Source organism: Monodon monoceros, unplaced genomic scaffold, assembly GCF_005190385.1.
Source record: "Monodon monoceros isolate NGI ecotype Baffin Bay Population unplaced genomic scaffold, NGI_Narwhal_1 Super_Scaffold_12, whole genome shotgun sequence".
Lineage (NCBI taxonomy): Eukaryota > Metazoa > Chordata > Mammalia > Artiodactyla > Monodontidae > Monodon > Monodon monoceros.
In genome coordinates, this window is record NW_021703768.1 from 42,853,427 (window position 1) to 42,869,207 (window position 15,781).

At 53.0% G+C, this 15,781-nt stretch overlaps 2 protein-coding genes across 2 annotated transcripts; both read right to left on the reverse strand.

The window, feature by feature from the left end:
- Positions 1 to 1,912: 1,912 nt before the first annotated feature.
- Positions 1,913 to 8,253, reverse strand: MCIDAS (multiciliate differentiation and DNA synthesis associated cell cycle protein). The gene is made up of 7 exons (XM_029215717.1): positions 8,137 to 8,253; positions 7,953 to 8,049; positions 7,681 to 7,772; positions 4,348 to 4,420; positions 3,571 to 3,782; positions 2,611 to 2,721; positions 1,913 to 2,353 (listed from the first exon to the last, which is right to left on the reverse strand). Exons 1-7 carry the CDS (start codon positions 8,251 to 8,253, stop codon positions 1,913 to 1,915), a joined length of 1,143 nt encoding a protein of 380 aa, XP_029071550.1.
- Positions 8,254 to 12,501: 4,248 nt separating this feature from the next.
- CCNO (cyclin O) lies at positions 12,502 to 14,629 on the reverse strand. Its single transcript, XM_029215766.1, has 3 exons — positions 14,255 to 14,629; positions 13,434 to 13,619; positions 12,502 to 12,987 (listed from the first exon to the last, which is right to left on the reverse strand). Exons 1-3 carry the CDS (start codon positions 14,627 to 14,629, stop codon positions 12,502 to 12,504), a joined length of 1,047 nt encoding a protein of 348 aa, XP_029071599.1.
- Positions 14,630 to 15,781: the final 1,152 nt, after the last annotated feature.

Below are 15,781 nucleotides of genomic sequence, written 5' to 3' on the forward strand. Positions count from 1 at the left end.
GCTCATTCAGCATGGGGAAGGCCATAAAACCACCTACTACCACACACAGAAGTCTTGATAGCTCTTGTAATTTTTTAAATTCCAGGCATAAGACAAATAGAAAAATACATATAGATAATTTTTTAAGTTTTCTGTCATTGAAGCTAATGCATTATGAAGATACTAACTGAGGAGTGGAGAGGAAAAGAACTTTTCACAAGCTGATTGTTTCTTGAAACAAGTTAAGGGGTTTTGTTTTTATTTTCTGTTTCTTCTGATGCTGAACTGCAGTAACTTTATATTCACACTGATGAAAAGAATTCTCGGGGCTTCCTTGGTGGCAAAGTGGTTGGGAATCCGCCTGCCAATGCAGGCGACACGGGTTTGAGCCTTGGTCTGGAAGGATCCCACATGCCGTGAAGCGACTAAGCCCGTGAGCCACGACTACTGAGCCTGTGCTCTGGAGCCCGTGAGCCACAGCTGCTGAGGCCCATTTAAGAGTCCATTTGTTAGACAAAGTATGAGGAAATGTGCTCTATTTTATCACTTTCTTGTTTGTTTTCAAAATGGCCATTTAAATACAGATAACAGTTACACAGGACAAACTGGAGAAGCAGGTTCCGCCAGCCTGCCCAGCTCACCTGTAACCTGATCTCTCCGTTCAGATGGCATTCGGATGGCAGAACCAGCAATGTGGTGTAACAGGGTTGGACACTTGCCGATGCTGAGCCCCCAAACGCAAGAAGCAGCCCTCCTGTTGAGAACTGTGGAGGTTAGGACAAATCACGACTTGACATACTCTACTAACAAAACTTCACAACAGAGTAGAAAAAGGAAGCCCACGCAAAAGGGGATAAAGAAAAGGCAAAGAGAAGGCACCATATAACACCTAAGTTTTTCTTAGAAGATGAAGCCAAGAAATATAAAACATGAATGTGTACCCCAGTTTTATCCATGGAATTCAAATAGATAGTTTTACTTTTACCAAGGTTTCCACACTTGGTTTCTGTGCCCCAAAAATATGAACACCCTAAAATATGCACATTCTTTTTCATGTGGGATATACCATTTTCTTAAAACAATGTGTTTCTTAAAACAATAAGTTTGCTTTTCTTGTGGTTATTCTGTCTAGACAAATAAAACTATATATAATTAATATAAACATTTATCATAAAACTTACAAAATTATGTAAATGATCATTACAAACAAACGTGTTTAGCACCTATTTTGTCAATAACCCATCGACTCTGATAATCTTCACTTTCCTCTGTTTTTTTGCCTGCCCTAAGACAAGGGAATTCCTAACCCTAACCTCTCCTAATTTTTTATTCTGGCAGCTAAAATGAAAGATTCCAATAGTAACAAAATTAAGTGATCAGGGGAAGTGAGTGACGTATTGAAACGTTCACCCAGAGACCTGGCCTCTGGACCTACAATCTTTAAAAGACTAGCGAGAGCACTCGCAAGGTGCCCATGACGCTTCTTTTTGTAGAAAATTGCTTAACTTCTTAGAGCCCCCTTTTGCTTCGTATGAAAATAGGGCATTATTACAATTATAAAATACCTAAGTGGTTTTTAGGTCCCTTCCAGCTCTAAAAAGTACGTAATTCAAAGCTGCTAAAAATAAACACTTTAAAAATTGACTGTGATATATAAGCATATGTATACACATACATATGCACGCACACACACACACACACACATACACACACGGTTTCGCTGTGAAAAGGGGAGGGACTACACAGTATTTTGTACCAGAATTTTACAGTGCATCAGTATCAAAACGTTTTTGTTCCTGAAAAAAAAGTTTCAGGCTGGCGTCGGCTCTGCAAGTGGAGTTCTTCTGAGAAACCAGGTTTCAGCTACTCCCGTTTAGCCTCCAGGCGCTTCAGTTTGGATAGAGGGCAGTGTTTCGGAGGACCACATCTCAGCTCAACTGGGGACCCAGCGGAATTTGTAACCCCCGTTGGCTGTCCGGATGGTGAAGGCATTGCCCTGGGGGAAAGCGAGGGTACGGATGGTGCTGTGGCTGCGGATGGAGGTGCTGAAGGAGCCGCCCTCCTCCAGCTCACTGTGGCTCAGGTTCAGCGCGCTCCGGCTGCAGTCTGTGCGCAGCCCCCGGAAGGCGCCGTGCAGGTTCCCAGGCCTGACGTCCGTGCTCGGGGGCTCGGGCTGCAGCCGGAGCCGCTTGGGATCGCGGCTCTGCAGCGCTTCATCGCAGCGCTCGGAAATCTCCCTCAGGATGGCGTCCACTTCCGCGCAATCCTGCCCCGCAGCGCTGAACAACTCCTCCAGGCTCCTTTTGGAAGTCGCCTTGAGTGGGATGGGCTCAGCTGCCGCCCCGAAATCCCGGGACTGTGTGATCATCAGCTTCTACAAAAAGATGGGGAGGAGCGCCGCCCTGGGGCCAGCCGGACTCGCCTCGTGCTGGGCGCTCAAAGGAGACCTGGGCGCACTTCGAACTGCGCGACTAGGCCGACTTAGGCAACGCCTGCAAGTGAGTCAGCGAGCTCCCAGCGGTCCTCTCCGTTCCCCGACCCCCGCCGGCTCCCAACACCGGGAGCTGGGTGGGAGGTGCACAGAACATTTCCGAGTTTCTGCAGTGTTCTACACGCGCGCGCCCCACTTACATCCAGCACCGAGGCCAGGTGCCGTGTCCGACTGGCGAGTTCCTTCAGTTGCACGTTCCGCTCCTTCAGTGAGGCGATCTCCTCCTGTTTCTGGGTCAACGTCACGTGCAGCTGCAGGAGGAGACCCAAACATTCAGGGATAGTCTACCGTGCTCGGTCTCGTCTGTACACTCTGCATAAATTGAACGCAGATCCTAACGTCTAATTAGAAACTGGGGCCCCAAGGACGTTTACACTGGTGAGAATGATAATTTTATTTATTTATTTATTTATTTTTACAGAGCACTTAGACAAAATGTTTCTCAGTTAATCCTCAGTGTAGCGGTGAGGAGTGCTGACTTGGGCAACAGGCAGATACAGAAGTTCAACCTTCCTATAAGTCAGTTTCCTTATCTGTAAAATGGGGCTGGTGAAAGTATCTAGCTCAATGGTTGTGAGTAATTAATGAGAAAGTAAACTGGTAAGCACAATACCAGGCATACAGAAAGCCTTCAATAAGTATTGGTGGCCCTATTAAAAATCTGGTGGATGAAAAAACAAAATCTGGTGGATGGGGCTTCCCTGGTGGCGCAGTGGTTGAGAGTCCTCCTGCCGATGCAGGGGACACGGGTTCGTGCCCCGGTCCAGGAAGATCCCACATGCTGCGGAGCGGCTGGGCCCGTGAGCCATGGCCGCTGAGCTTGCGCGTCCGGAGCCTGTGCTCCGCAACGGGAGAGGCCACAACAGTGAGAGGCCCGCGTACCGCAAAAAAAAAAAAAAAATATGTGGGTAAGATTATTCCCACTTAGTGACGTTGTAAACTGAGGTAGAGCCAGTGGAGCAACAGCAGCTACGTAAACTCGTCCACTGGTTCTAACGTCCAAGGGGGCTCATTCCCGCTCCTGCAACCCCACTTCCTCCCGGAGCCCTATACCCTGCCCCCGCCCCAAGGACTCCTGGACGCCAGCCCAGTGTCCCTACTTGGTTATTCTCCACGAGTGCGTCCCCCAACGCCCTCTGGTTCTGGTCGGCCACCTCCTTCCAGTACTGCTCTGGTGGGGGCACGTCGGGAGGGCGCAGCGGCGGTGACTGCAAGGCTTGTGGGGAGAGACAGGGACCAAACGGCAGTACGTCGCAAGGAGAGAAGGGGAAGTCTCCGCCCGCCAGGGGAGGCGACATCATAGAGGATGAGTCTGATGAAGAGGAAGAGAGGGAGCTGGGTTTGCAGCCTCAGACTCGTGCCCAGCTAACTGCAGGGACAAAATATCACGCGGGTATAGGGTTTACGTGATTTTTCTTTATTAATAAAGCACCCCTCACTCTGCAATCCCTACGATCCCCAGGCTCTTCCTGATATCCTGTACATACACAGCAGGCGCTCCATAAATGCCTGTTGAGATTATCTGAACTGGATTTCCACGGTGGCCAGGGCAAACTTGCCTGAAGTCACACAAATGCACTACTCTGCACACTCCTGTCACTCAGCGTCTTCCAGACCACGTCACAGCGTAGGGTCCTCTCTCCCAGAACTCACACGGGCAAACTGAGAAAGCGCTATAGATCCAGCGACTCATCTTCTCCATTAGGAAAAGGGGGGGAGAGCTAAATTTGGATGAGCCAAACCCTTTGATGAGTTGCTGGCGAGTCGTTGACAGGTACAGGGTTTACCACTTTCAGGACCACGAAATCCGAACTAGTCAGATTTGAGGGGTAGAGGACACCCCCGCCGTTATTGAACTGCAAAGAGATTGCACTTGCCTGCAATGAGATCATCCACGGTGTCTCTGAAATCCTGCAGATCGAAGTCCGCTGCCGTTTGCAGGGAGTGGTTCTGAAACAAACCGGAGGTACAAACTAGTTAATGTTGAGTCTGGCGGGTCTGGAACACTTCCTAGACCGACAGTTAACCTCCCGGGCTCGATGGCAGGTCTGCATGCACTCGCGCTCGCAGCGGAAACTTGTACCTGAAAATCAAAGCCCTGCCCGAGACACGGAATCCAGCAGGCTTGCGCTGCCATGGTGGGGAGAGGGACGCACGAAGCGGGGACCCGGTCGGGAGGGTCCTGCCAGGCGCTGAAAATGCGCGCTGCTGCGTCGCGCGTCGGTCCTTCTGCGCGCAGCACAGCCTCCCCGCGTCCGGCCTCTAGCAGCCGGCATAGTCCGGTGCCGCCTCATTGGCTAGTCACCAGCCAACCAGGCGCGTTGCTAGTGCGCCCGCTTAGACCTTCAGCCCCGACTTACCTCCCACAGGCCGAGGAGCCACAGCTCTAAGAGCTGGGAGCATGGTGTACGTACACACCTTCCTTCCTACCAAGACCCGCCAGCGTGCGGAAGCATCCAAAGCAGTGACTCGAGTCCACATATCCCGCCAAGCCTCAGTCACAACTAAACCACCTCTCCCCACACAGAAAGAGAAAAGGTAGGCTAGGATATGAGGGGCCAGGGATGCTATGGAAAGTGCTTCTGTTCAGCACGCAGCAGGCGTGGCCCCTCTTGCTCTTGTTTCTCAAAAAGTTGGAGTTGACTTTTCCCGTACGGCGTGATGCATCTCCAGCATCTTGGACTGGACACTCTCCTGGGTTCCTGCAATGTGCCTGGGTGCGTGAGACGGAAGGAGACTGCAAAAGGCTGGTGACCAGGAAACTTCTTATTCCCTTAATTCGTGGACAGAGTTGACACAAACTTTTACATCGAGTCTCTCTGTTAATTCTCACACCAATGTAGGAAGTAGGCAGGGCCCAGGAAGTGACTCCTCCCATGATGGAGAAGCTGAAGCTCAGAGAAATCGCGTTGTCGAAAGCCACCCAGCTCTGAAATAGTGAAACTGGAGCTTCTGCCCCAGAATGCTGGTGCCTATTTCAGTCCTCTTTCCTCTATACCTCATTGCCTCTAGCTTTTATTTCCCTTTTAGGAAAGCCTGGCTTCCAATGAAGACAGTTCTGGGAAGGGGAAAGAAGCCTCTCAAGGAGCATGGTGTGAGGGGTGCATCCAGTATGCCCATCAGAAATATCTATTCTACTGATTCCACTATTATCAATTTTTTTATTCCTTTGGGTTAATCATATTCTTCTCCCAAACACCCTTCTTTACTATTCAAATACTTCTGAGAAGAGGAACTTATTCTGACTCTAACTTCAAAGAATGTACAAGTATCAGTTTCCTTCAGGGAGGAGAGCTTCAACCAGGGAAACCTCTAGCATCAGTTGAGAACTGAGTCTGTAAGGGGAAGGGAGCTTAGAAAGGAAAGACTGAGGGCCCCAGACAAATCCTGAAGCACAAGTTCTTCCCTGGTTGAAGGAGACAGAAATGAGACATTTCCCAAGGGCTCAAAGGTCTCCCTCTCAGTAGAGAAAAGCCCTTACCATGAGAAGACTAGAGGTCAACTCTCAGGGACAGCCACCCAGGAAATGCTTCCTCCTGTGCTATCCCAGGTCTTGGCCCATTCTGGACCTCAAACACTTCTAGAGCACTTCCCCTCTCTGTCCACTTTCCCCAACAGGAAGGAGAAATATAACCAGAGTGTGCACTGGCCAGGGGGTTCCCCCACAGAATCTTCCCCTAGGGATATATCTCCTTCTGTACCAGTTCTGCCTTCCAGCGGGAAAAATCCTGGACCTCTTGCTTGGGCCATTGGGCATGAGCTCTGTCCTTGAAACTGTGAATCTTATATTCCCAATTAGGTAAAAACCTGGCATTTCTCCAACACAAACAGCGGCCAAAAAACAAAAACAAAACAAAACCAAAAAACTTAACACAGAGCATGATGTCAAATCTAAGTTCTGTATACATAAGCAAAAATTCAGCAAGAGCCTGCTTGGTTCTGTTGTTGTTGTTTGGTTTGGTTTGGTTTGGCTTTTTTCTTGCAAAACAAACATGTTGGAGTAAGGGCGTGATGTAGCCCTCTGGGTCCGTTGAAAGATGCTCATGTATTGTCTTTTTTCATTTGAGCATCCAGACCCTAAAAGAACAGGAGAATGGCCTTTGCAGGGCAATTCCCACTCTTACCTGTTGCCTTCACAATCTCTGCTCTCAGTTGCCACTTACCCTGAGTCTCCCTAGGCTCTATCCCAATTCTAAGAGGCACTTAGAGAGGCCCTGGGAAGCTTTGCTCCACCACCCCAACCCCAGTTCTAGGAGGTGGTCATTTCCTCTGGAGAGTTCTGTACTTGGTCTGTTCCCGTGAAACCTCATATCCCCAGCACCTGCTGCCAGGAACCTGGAACTGGCACCCTTCCTTAAGGTTGCATCTAGCTATTCATATTCATATCCACTCATATGCATCGATGGATGCATTCATATCCATCGATGAGGCAGGCTTCTGACCTCCCAGACACCAGTGCTGGGAGGTGCCATCATCTGGCTGGGAAGTCTCAGCCCTGGCAAGTGGTAGAAGTGGGATGCAAGTAAGAAGATAGGTTTTTTGGGGGAAATGCCTCTTTGCTCCATGGGAGTAAGTGGCAGCAGCCTTTGCAGGGGGCGAAAAGAACTTTTATAAAGTGCCCAACTGCTAAAGGGCCATCTCTGTAGAGAGCAACGTTTTCAGTCAGATTTCTTCAAGTCCTTTGTCACTCTTCCCACTTCCTCCAAATGTAAATTCTCTTCGTTTTTTCCAGTCTTGATCGAGAAGTTATTCTCCAATCTCCACACTCCTTAGACATCCAGGGAATGAAAATCGTTAATGAATGGCCGGGAAAGGCATGTTGGGAGAACAGATAGGTGCCCAGAGAGCAACTTTGCTCCCATTTACCCACCTGGTCCCTCAGTGCGCAACCTCCACGTTGCTTTATCGCAGCTCCAAGGAATAGATGGGGAGGGGAATGGGAGACCCGTCTGGCAGGGGAGCCCTCCAGATGAGCTTCCCTGTCCAGAGTTGGTCAGAACAGTTCTGAGAATGCGGCCACCGTTAACATACTAGGAGGGAGGAGGAAGTTCTAATCCACGAGGCTTGGATTTCTGCAGGACATCTCTACCCGCTAGCCAGATGTGCCTGCGCTCCCCACCCAAAAGGATTCTTTGAGGAAATTCAGAGAACTGACTCCCGAATCGAAGTTTGGGTTTCGATAGGCCGCGAGTTTCCACCAGGAGAGGTACCTGTGAGGCGGCCGAATTACCACTAGGCGGCGCGTCGGACCCGAGTAACGAGGAGCAGTCAGCGAGGTCCTGCAGGTCTATGGTGGTGAGGGCTGCGTAGGGAGAAGCGGAGACACGCGCCGGGCGAACCCTAAGCCTCCCCGCAAGGGCTCGCCGCTGGCATCGCCGCCAGGACTCCGAAACCCCAGGGAGAAAAGCTCTTCTGAGGCCCGCGCGCCCCACCCACCTAGCGCGGGGAACCCGAGGGGTCGCGCAGGGACCACCGGTATCACCTGGCAGCGCAGCGAGCTCGGCGTCTGGGGGATCCTCGTACACCGACACCGGGCTGCTGCCGCTGCTACCGAGAAAGAGCTTCCGCGCAGGGGCGAACTAGCCGGGCACAGAAACGGTGAGCGCGGGTCAGCCCTCACTGCCGGGAGCGTGAGGACCCTGCCCGGCTCCGTCCTGCGGCCCCACCTTCCTCTCCAGCTTCCCGGGCTTGCCGAACGGCCGGCCTCGCGGATCCAGCATCCTATTGGGGCAAATGCTGTCGAAGGCCCGGCGACCCGCCGCGGTGCCCCCGCACGCCTGCATCCTGCCTTCCCGCCCGCTTCAGGCCTGGAGCCCCGCGTCGACTGCTCGGAGGCGGCGGCCGGGCCGGGATGGCGACCCGACACCCAGCGCTCCAGAGGCTCTGAAGCCGGCCGGAAGTCGGGGAGGCGCGTGGCCGGGGTGGGGCTAAGGGGCGACTGTGAAGGTGCGGAGGGAAGGCGGGGTGGAGTAGGAGGATCGCCGCGCGGGAGGGGCGGCTCGCGCCTGAGCGCCAGTGGTGGCGCCTTCAGCCCCGGACAATCTGTGCGCGGCCGGAGGCGTTAAAACCCAACCTGGCAACGCGGCTTCCCCCGGGAGCCGCGAGCGCGGGGCCGGGGCCCGCGAGCGCTCTTTTGGCTAGCGTTGGCGCCGCAGCCTCCCGGCCACGCCATAGGAAGGGAGAGGAGGGGAGGACAACTCCTACTGGTCCCTAACGCTGGGTACCGCCTTTCCGCGTACGAACAGCGGGAATATGGAAAAGTTAACGATTCTTATTTCATTTTCTTCCCACGCCAGCCACAAGGCACGAAACACAAACTTGGAGTGTCAACTGCCAAAGTCAGACCCCGGCATTTGCCCCGCCATGTAGGATTTGCTGGGGATGTATTGTAGAAGTCCAGCAGGGACTCCCCAGAACAGCCCCAGATTACGGAAGTCCCCACACCCAAGGCTAGGGAGCCCCCCTGGTTTTGACATCCACTTGGTCTGATGCCTAGAGCCGCGCTCCGTACCCCTACCCCTACCCCGCACTTTCTCAGGCAGCAGCACCTGAGCACAGCCTTTAAAAGAGAGGGTCACACATGTCCACAGTGGACAGCCCCAAATCCCCTAAAACCGGTCTCTTCCCCAGAAGCCTCAGCTACCGCTCGAGGCATTTGGTCACTCTCTGTACAACCGGCCTTGTTGACTCAGCCGGAGTCTTCGCTCCTCTTCCCAAGCCGGAAGCCTCTCCCAGGAAGGGGCATCTCTAGATCCTTGGGTGAGGGGTCTCTTTCAGGACCACTCTTATATCCATACAGTTTGAACAATCATCTGAAATTGAAATCTTTGTGACCCCCCTACTGGGCACCTTAAATTGGTGCCTTACACCTCATAGGAGTAGTGAAAGATCCTCTTTTATTTGCACTTATTATCTGGATTAATAAACAAGAGCCCCCTAACAGTGATGGAAAGCAATCCAGTGATATAGTTAGAATAGACTTAGAGACTCTCTGAGGCATCTATAGATGCAGGAACCAGTGAGGTCAGCCAGCTAGAGTTGGTGTGGTGTCGCTGATGGCGAGGAAGAAGCTCTGGCTTTAGGGTCGGAACCCAGGCTCCACCAGATAACTGAACCCCAGTTCTTTTGGAAAAACATAACACTAACTTCAGAGGAGTTGCTGTGAGATGAGATTGTTTTTGTAATGCGACTGGTGCTTGGTGTGGATAAATGAATGTTGCTGTTTTGAAGTGCCTTTTCAGCTGCACCTGCAGCCTCCCACAGCCTCTTGCTGGCTTTGTCTCTTACTTCCTCTGGTTCCTGAGTAGCCTTAGCCACTAGTCAGTCCATTCCCCATCCCTATCCTTAATGGCTTCCCAGTCTGCAAAAGGAGTGGGGAAGCTCTTAGCTGAGTTTTGGGGAGATCTCTACACATGACAAGATCCAAAACAGGCCCATTTTCCATCAATGAATTCCACACTGGAGTAGAAAAATATGGGCATTGTGCATAAAAATGTAGATTGTCTGTGGCAACAGGAGCTGGAATAGCATGATTACATGATTCCTGGTCTGGATGATTCTGGAACCAAATCCCCCATATCAATCTTAGCTGAGTAAATGCTGGTGAAGACAACTCCCCCCAAAATCACTTTTGCAGAGGTACCCCATCCCCTAATAGCCAGGCTGAGAGCTCCAGATATTTTGGCACTTGGAACAGGTGATATGATTTTCCTCCTCCTTTTCACCATCACAGACCAGGTTTTCCTCAAACAGCTCGGGGATCACCACTTCCCTCTCCTTGAGCCAAGGAGGAGAAAGTTCCTGGAGAGCTTAGCATATCAACATATCAGGAGAGAAGTGTTCGTAAGGCGCTCCTGTCTCTGGAGAGTACTTGGGTGCACAAGAAGTGCAAGGAAATTTCTCTAAGTATGTTTTGAGTTTGCTTTTTATTTGTGCCATTTGTCATACATTTAGATTTATTCTAAATGCAGTAGAACATGACTGAGTTTATTCCGCCAAAATTTTATTTTTTCAACCATACAGAAAATTTGAAAAACAGTACAATGAACAACAGTAGCATTAACATTTTCCTGTATTTGCTTTATCTCTATTTTTTCACCAAGTTTTTTTTCTGTGTAACTCCTCCCCCACACCCCATCATTATGCAGGCTGCCACCAGCCTTTTTTTTTTTTTGGCTGCGTTGGGTCTTTGTTGCTGCCCGAAGGCTTTTCGCTAGTTGCCACAAGCAGGGGCTATTCTTCGTTGATGCCCGGGCTTCTCATTGGGTAGCTTCTCTTGTTGCAGAGCACGGGCTCTAGGCTAGCAGGCTGCACACGGGCTCTAGGGCGCAGGCTCAGTAGTTGTGGCACATGGGCTTAGTTGCTCCGCGGCATGTGGGATCTTCCCGGACCAGGGCTCGAACCCGTGTCCCCTGCACTGGCAGGCGGATTCTTAACCACTGCGCCACCAGGGAAGCCCCTAGGCTTCTTGAAGACTTGCTATGTGCCAGGCAGGACCTGTGCTGAGGGGTTTGTAGAGAACATCTCATTAAATCCATACCTCAACACTACCAGGTAAATGCTACTGTTACTCTCATGTTTACAGGAAAGACTTAAACATAGATATGTGACTTGCTTAAGGTCACACAGCAAATTGACTCCAGAGTCCAAGTGTTTAAGCACTACTTTATACTACCTCATAGCAATCTCATTTAAAGCTTCATAATAGCCCCGCTATCAGTTAGCGATTGGGCTCAGGGAGGTTAATTTGCTGGAGGTTACAGATTCAGGGTCTACAGCAGATTCACAACAGTGAGAATGAAGACGATGGGACAGCTGTGGAGTCACAGAACTCCAGCAAGCCTCTGTCGCATTTCTTGACTCAGTTTTCCCATCTGTAAAATGACTCCTGTGACATGACTAGAGGCAAGGACTGTACTGGCTCTCCAAATATGTCCTCCATAGTCCCTATTAAATGGAGGGCACTGAACAGATCACTTGTCCCACACCTACCTTGGGAAGAGGTGGGTTTTTTTTTTTTAGCATTTCCAGAAACCTGTAAGTGGAGGAAATTGAGCATGTGGCAAAGGGTGGAACTCTGGACTCAGATCACCTGCCTTCAAATCCTGGCTGCTCCACTATTGTTTAACCTCTCGGTGGCCCAGTGTCCTTCTCTGAAAAATGGGATAATAGACTCTGCCTCATAGAACTGCTGAAGGATTGAAATAATGAATGCTGAACACTGTGCCTGGTACATGTAAGCACTCAATGATAGCCATGATTACTATTGCACCATTGTTACCATGGGCTCACACATAGTAGGTGTAAGACAAGAGAGAACTGTTCAACATGTGATTGCAGGATAAATGGACTCAATTTGCAATGGCCATAACTGCCTGCAAAGCCTTCATTTTCCCACATCTGGCAGTTGTCAGGGTAACTCTTGGTTGCCCTAGCTAGTGGGACTGCAGTCCCCAAAGCTTCTCAGCCTGGGATCTTCTGCACCAGCAGTGTGCCCCCTGGCCCCGCTAGACAACATGGACTGCTGTGGGTTCTTTTCAGCCTCACACCCCACCTCGCCCTTTGAACCTCTAGCAGTCCTCAGCCTAACAAGGTCACCAGTTACAGGCCAACAAGTGACCCTGACTTGCCTTGTAACTGGAACCTCGGTCTACAGGAACCTCTCCAAACCTGGTGTTCCCAAACAGAGATGCCTGGGGGGAGGGAGGAACCCTCCATGGTTGCTGACCGCCTCTGTTCCTGGATTGCCTTCACCTTCCCTCTTCGTGGACACTCGCATTGGTAGTATTCAGACAAACCACCACAGACAGCCTGTTTATTGGGGAAAGACTCGTCTCTTCTCTCGTGCGATGTTAGCAAAATAAATAAACAATGAAACCCCACAATCGTACACTATTTACAACCTGCAGGATGACCTGGTGACCAAGTGGGAGGACTGAACCCTTCTCTGTGGGCCAATACTGCACTCTTTCAAAGCAATGGGAGAGGTCCAGCAGCCAGGCCAGGGGATCAAAGGAGACCAAGGGTCTACTTCATTTCAAGCTCGGGGACAGGCTACACTTCTCGCAGATCTGGAGGGGCAGCATGTGAGTCAGGGACGTTCTGTTTATGGCCACCAGTAGCTGCAGCTTGCCCAGGCAGTCCTGCAGCACCGCCTCGGGGTGCCCGCCCAGGCGCAAGTCCATCGGGCGAGGGAGCTGCAGCATACGGTCTGCCAGCGCCAGGCAACAGACGGCCAGCAGGGAGGGGGTGTAGCTGGTGAAAGCGTAGTCAGCCAGGCTCAGCTCTGCCACCCCGCGCGCCAGGGCTTGCGCTTCCAGGGCTTCGGACACCTCTGCCTGCCCGGCCTCCACGCGTGCGTGCGTGAAATGCTCCAGGAAGAAGCTGATGGTCGGCGCGCCCAGGCTGAAGTGCAGTTTGTGCAGCACGATGCACTCGAGGTTGCAGAGCTGCTGCCGGGAGAAGGCGCCGCAGCACAGGGCCAGGAGCTGCTTCACGAGCGGCGGGTGCACCTCCACCTGTAACACAGGGGCGCTCATCCCTCGCTGCGCAGCATCCAGGGCCGGAGGCCCACCCAGTCTCACACCCGGAGAAAACCAGGACTTCCCCCATCCCTTCCAGCGAGATATTTGGGGCTTCGCCTCTCCATACTTCCACTGTAATCATCTGGGGTGTACTTCCAGCGCAACGCTGAAAACAGGTTTGATAAATTTTGAATTTTTTTTTTTTCGGAGACTAGAATAGAGGGGCTAGAGAGAGCTGTTGACACGCGGCCTATTTCTTTGCGGGCTGGGTGAAAGGATTGTTCGTTTTGGGGGGAATTCTGTAGTTAAGGCTGTGGGGTATGTAAGCTTGCAAAATGAGCTCAGGGAACCCTGCACTCAGCCGTGTGCACTGAAGAGCCGCGCGGCCAGAGAGCGGCCGGGAGTCTGGCTCCACCACCCCAGACCCCGCGTGGAAGTACCTGTTTGCAAGCGATGAGGAGGGACGTGACCCCGAGCAGCTGGAAGCAGTCTGCAGCCACAGGCGTGGTGATAAGGAAGCGGTCCAGAGTGTTCACCGTCAGGCACAGCGACTCGAAGGAGAGGCCGAACTGGCGGTGCACGGGGATTAGCCAGCTGAGCAGCTTACAGCGGGATTCCGCCGTTACCTGCCGGAGGGAGGAGGGAGGCGGGCCAGTTGAGCCTAGGGCTGAGAGCGGCTGTGGAAGGGACAGGGCACGAAGACCTAGGGAGCGTCCCCGGAGGAAGGCAGGAAACAGAGGAAAAACCTAAAGGCGCTGGAAACGGAAAGAGGTGGGCCGCGCTGCTGTGGAAAGAGCACAGGCAGGGCTAGGAGCCAGGCCGCCGGGATTCGTGCCTGGCACCGTGCCGAGCGCGGATACACGTTACCTCGTGTAATACTCTCAGCAATCAGTGGGGGCAGGGAGGTCACCACTTTGCAAATGAAGAAACAAGTTTAGGACTGTGAAGTAACTTGCCGGGGTCGGTAGGAGTCTGGACTCGAACCTAGAAACTGTCTTAACTAATCTGCATTCTACCGCGTCCCTGCTAAACAGTTTGGAGACTTCGGGCAGGTCACTTAAGCCGTCCAGGCCCCGCTTTTCTCCATCTGTAAAATGAGGCTGGTGGCCCGGCCCTCCAAAGCCCCTTCCCGCTCGGACCGGGGGCAGAAGTCGGGCTGGCGAGGGCCGGGGCGCCGCGGAGGGCAGACAGAGCAGAAAAGGAGAGAGCCCGGGAGAAGAAGAGGAGCGGCGGTGGAGAGCTGGCTCTACCAGCGCCTCACTTGTGGCTGCCGCGCCAATGACTCCCGCGGGTGGTAGTGGCTTTCCCGCGCCTTGCGGAAGGCGTAGCAGCTCTGACCGTAGTCGCGGAAGGTCTGTAGATCAAGCTGCACCAGCCGCTGGGCAGGACCGGGTAGGGGGCTGCAGCCTCGCGCCGCGGGGCTGTCTGCACCATCCGAGCCGGAGCTGGGGGACTCGAACAGGTCGCAGACGCCAGAGTCTCCGGGTAGCGGGCACGGGTTCAGCGGCTGCAGCGGCTGCTTCCTCCGGAGGCGTGGGCGCCTGCTCTTCTTCACCGGGGCACGGAGGTTCTGGTCGTCCCGCCTCCCAGCCCGGGCAGCGGGACTCACGGGGCTGGTGGAGCAGGGGGTCACCATGATAAAGCCGGGTGGCCGTTCTACGACTCCCCGGCTGCGGTGGGTGTGGGCACGCGTGCGCGAGAGTGCGGAAGAGGCCAGGCCTGACCCGCGGCGAGCCCATAAGTACTCTGCCTGCAGGTTCCCTCAGCCACACCCCCGGCTTCTCACTGGCTGAGCCCAGAGCGGCACGAGAACCGCGCTTTCCCGGCTGAAGACCCGCTCCCGAGCGCGCTGCTGGCACACTCAGCCGCCGGGGTCTGCAAGGGGGAGGAGGAGCTACAGCGCGCAGGGCGCACTCGCGTTGAGCGGCCCGCTCCGTGTGCATCCCTTGTTACCCGGGCAACTGAGCTCGGGTTGCAGCAGGAGCTGAGCGCGCGCGGCGTGGGGTAGCGGTGGGGTGGGGCGGCAGCTAGGCCAGGTGGACGCCGTATCCAGATGAGGGGATCTAACCGCGCCCGGGAAAGAGATTCCCCTGGGGGACATCTCCTCGTCCTTGGCCAGATGGTTTTGACAACTGCGAGAACCTTCTATGCCGGCTGTAACCAGGTCGGTAATTTTGTAAAGGTCCGCTTCCGAGCTCCAAACGAAGGCTCCAGCTAGAATTCTGTCAGCACAGACGTTTTCTTCAGTGACCCATACAAACAATAATTATAATTCAGTTGCGTTTGTGATTTTCGTTTTAGGCAGGACCTGAGGAGCCAGTATCCTTCGTTCCGCCGGGCTGGGGAGCACAGCCTCCTTAGGTTCCTCGATGCTGCTGCATATCTAGGGGCCAGTCCAGCCAGCCAGCCGGTATTCGTGCTCCAAACAGAAGGCTGCCCGAGGAACCTCCAACAGCAGGTCTGCAGTCCTGTGATATTTTCTCCGCACTTTCCCCCCAAACCAAGTAAGCTGCAGCCGTTTAAGAACTTACCATTGTTGGAGGGTTGCATTTCTAGCTTTATTAAATTGCTCACCGCCTGCTATGTTCTAGGTCATTAGCTTCTGACCCCCTGCTCCGCGCGGCGCAATCTTTCTTGGTTATTCCCTGCTTCCTGTTTCCGCTGCTTCAAAGTGGAAGTTTCCTTTGAGGAAGCTTCCTTCAGAAGCCTACGGAAGTAGAGCTGGAGCGGGGGAGGTGAGAGAGACTGGACTAGACGTGGCAGCTTCCTGTTCTAGTAGAAGCGGCAG

Coding starts and splice junctions, on each gene's coding strand:
- MCIDAS (XM_029215717.1), bottom strand. CDS start 8,253: ATGCAGGCGTGCGGGGGCACCGCGGCGGGTCGCCGGGCCTTCGACAGC. Junction 8,050..8,136: donor CCGGGAAGCTGGAGAGGAAG/GTGGGGCCGCAG, acceptor GTGCCCGGCTAG/TTCGCCCCTGCGCGGAAGCT. Junction 7,773..7,952: donor CGAGCTCGCTGCGCTGCCAG/GTGATACCGGTG, acceptor CTCCCTACGCAG/CCCTCACCACCATAGACCTG.
- CCNO (XM_029215766.1), bottom strand. CDS start 14,629: ATGGTGACCCCCTGCTCCACCAGCCCCGTGAGTCCCGCTGCCCGGGCT. Junction 13,620..14,254: donor CATTGGCGCGGCAGCCACAA/GTGAGGCGCTGG, acceptor TCCCTCCGGCAG/GTAACGGCGGAATCCCGCTG. Junction 12,988..13,433: donor TCCTCATCGCTTGCAAACAG/GTACTTCCACGC, acceptor CCTGTGTTACAG/GTGGAGGTGCACCCGCCGCT.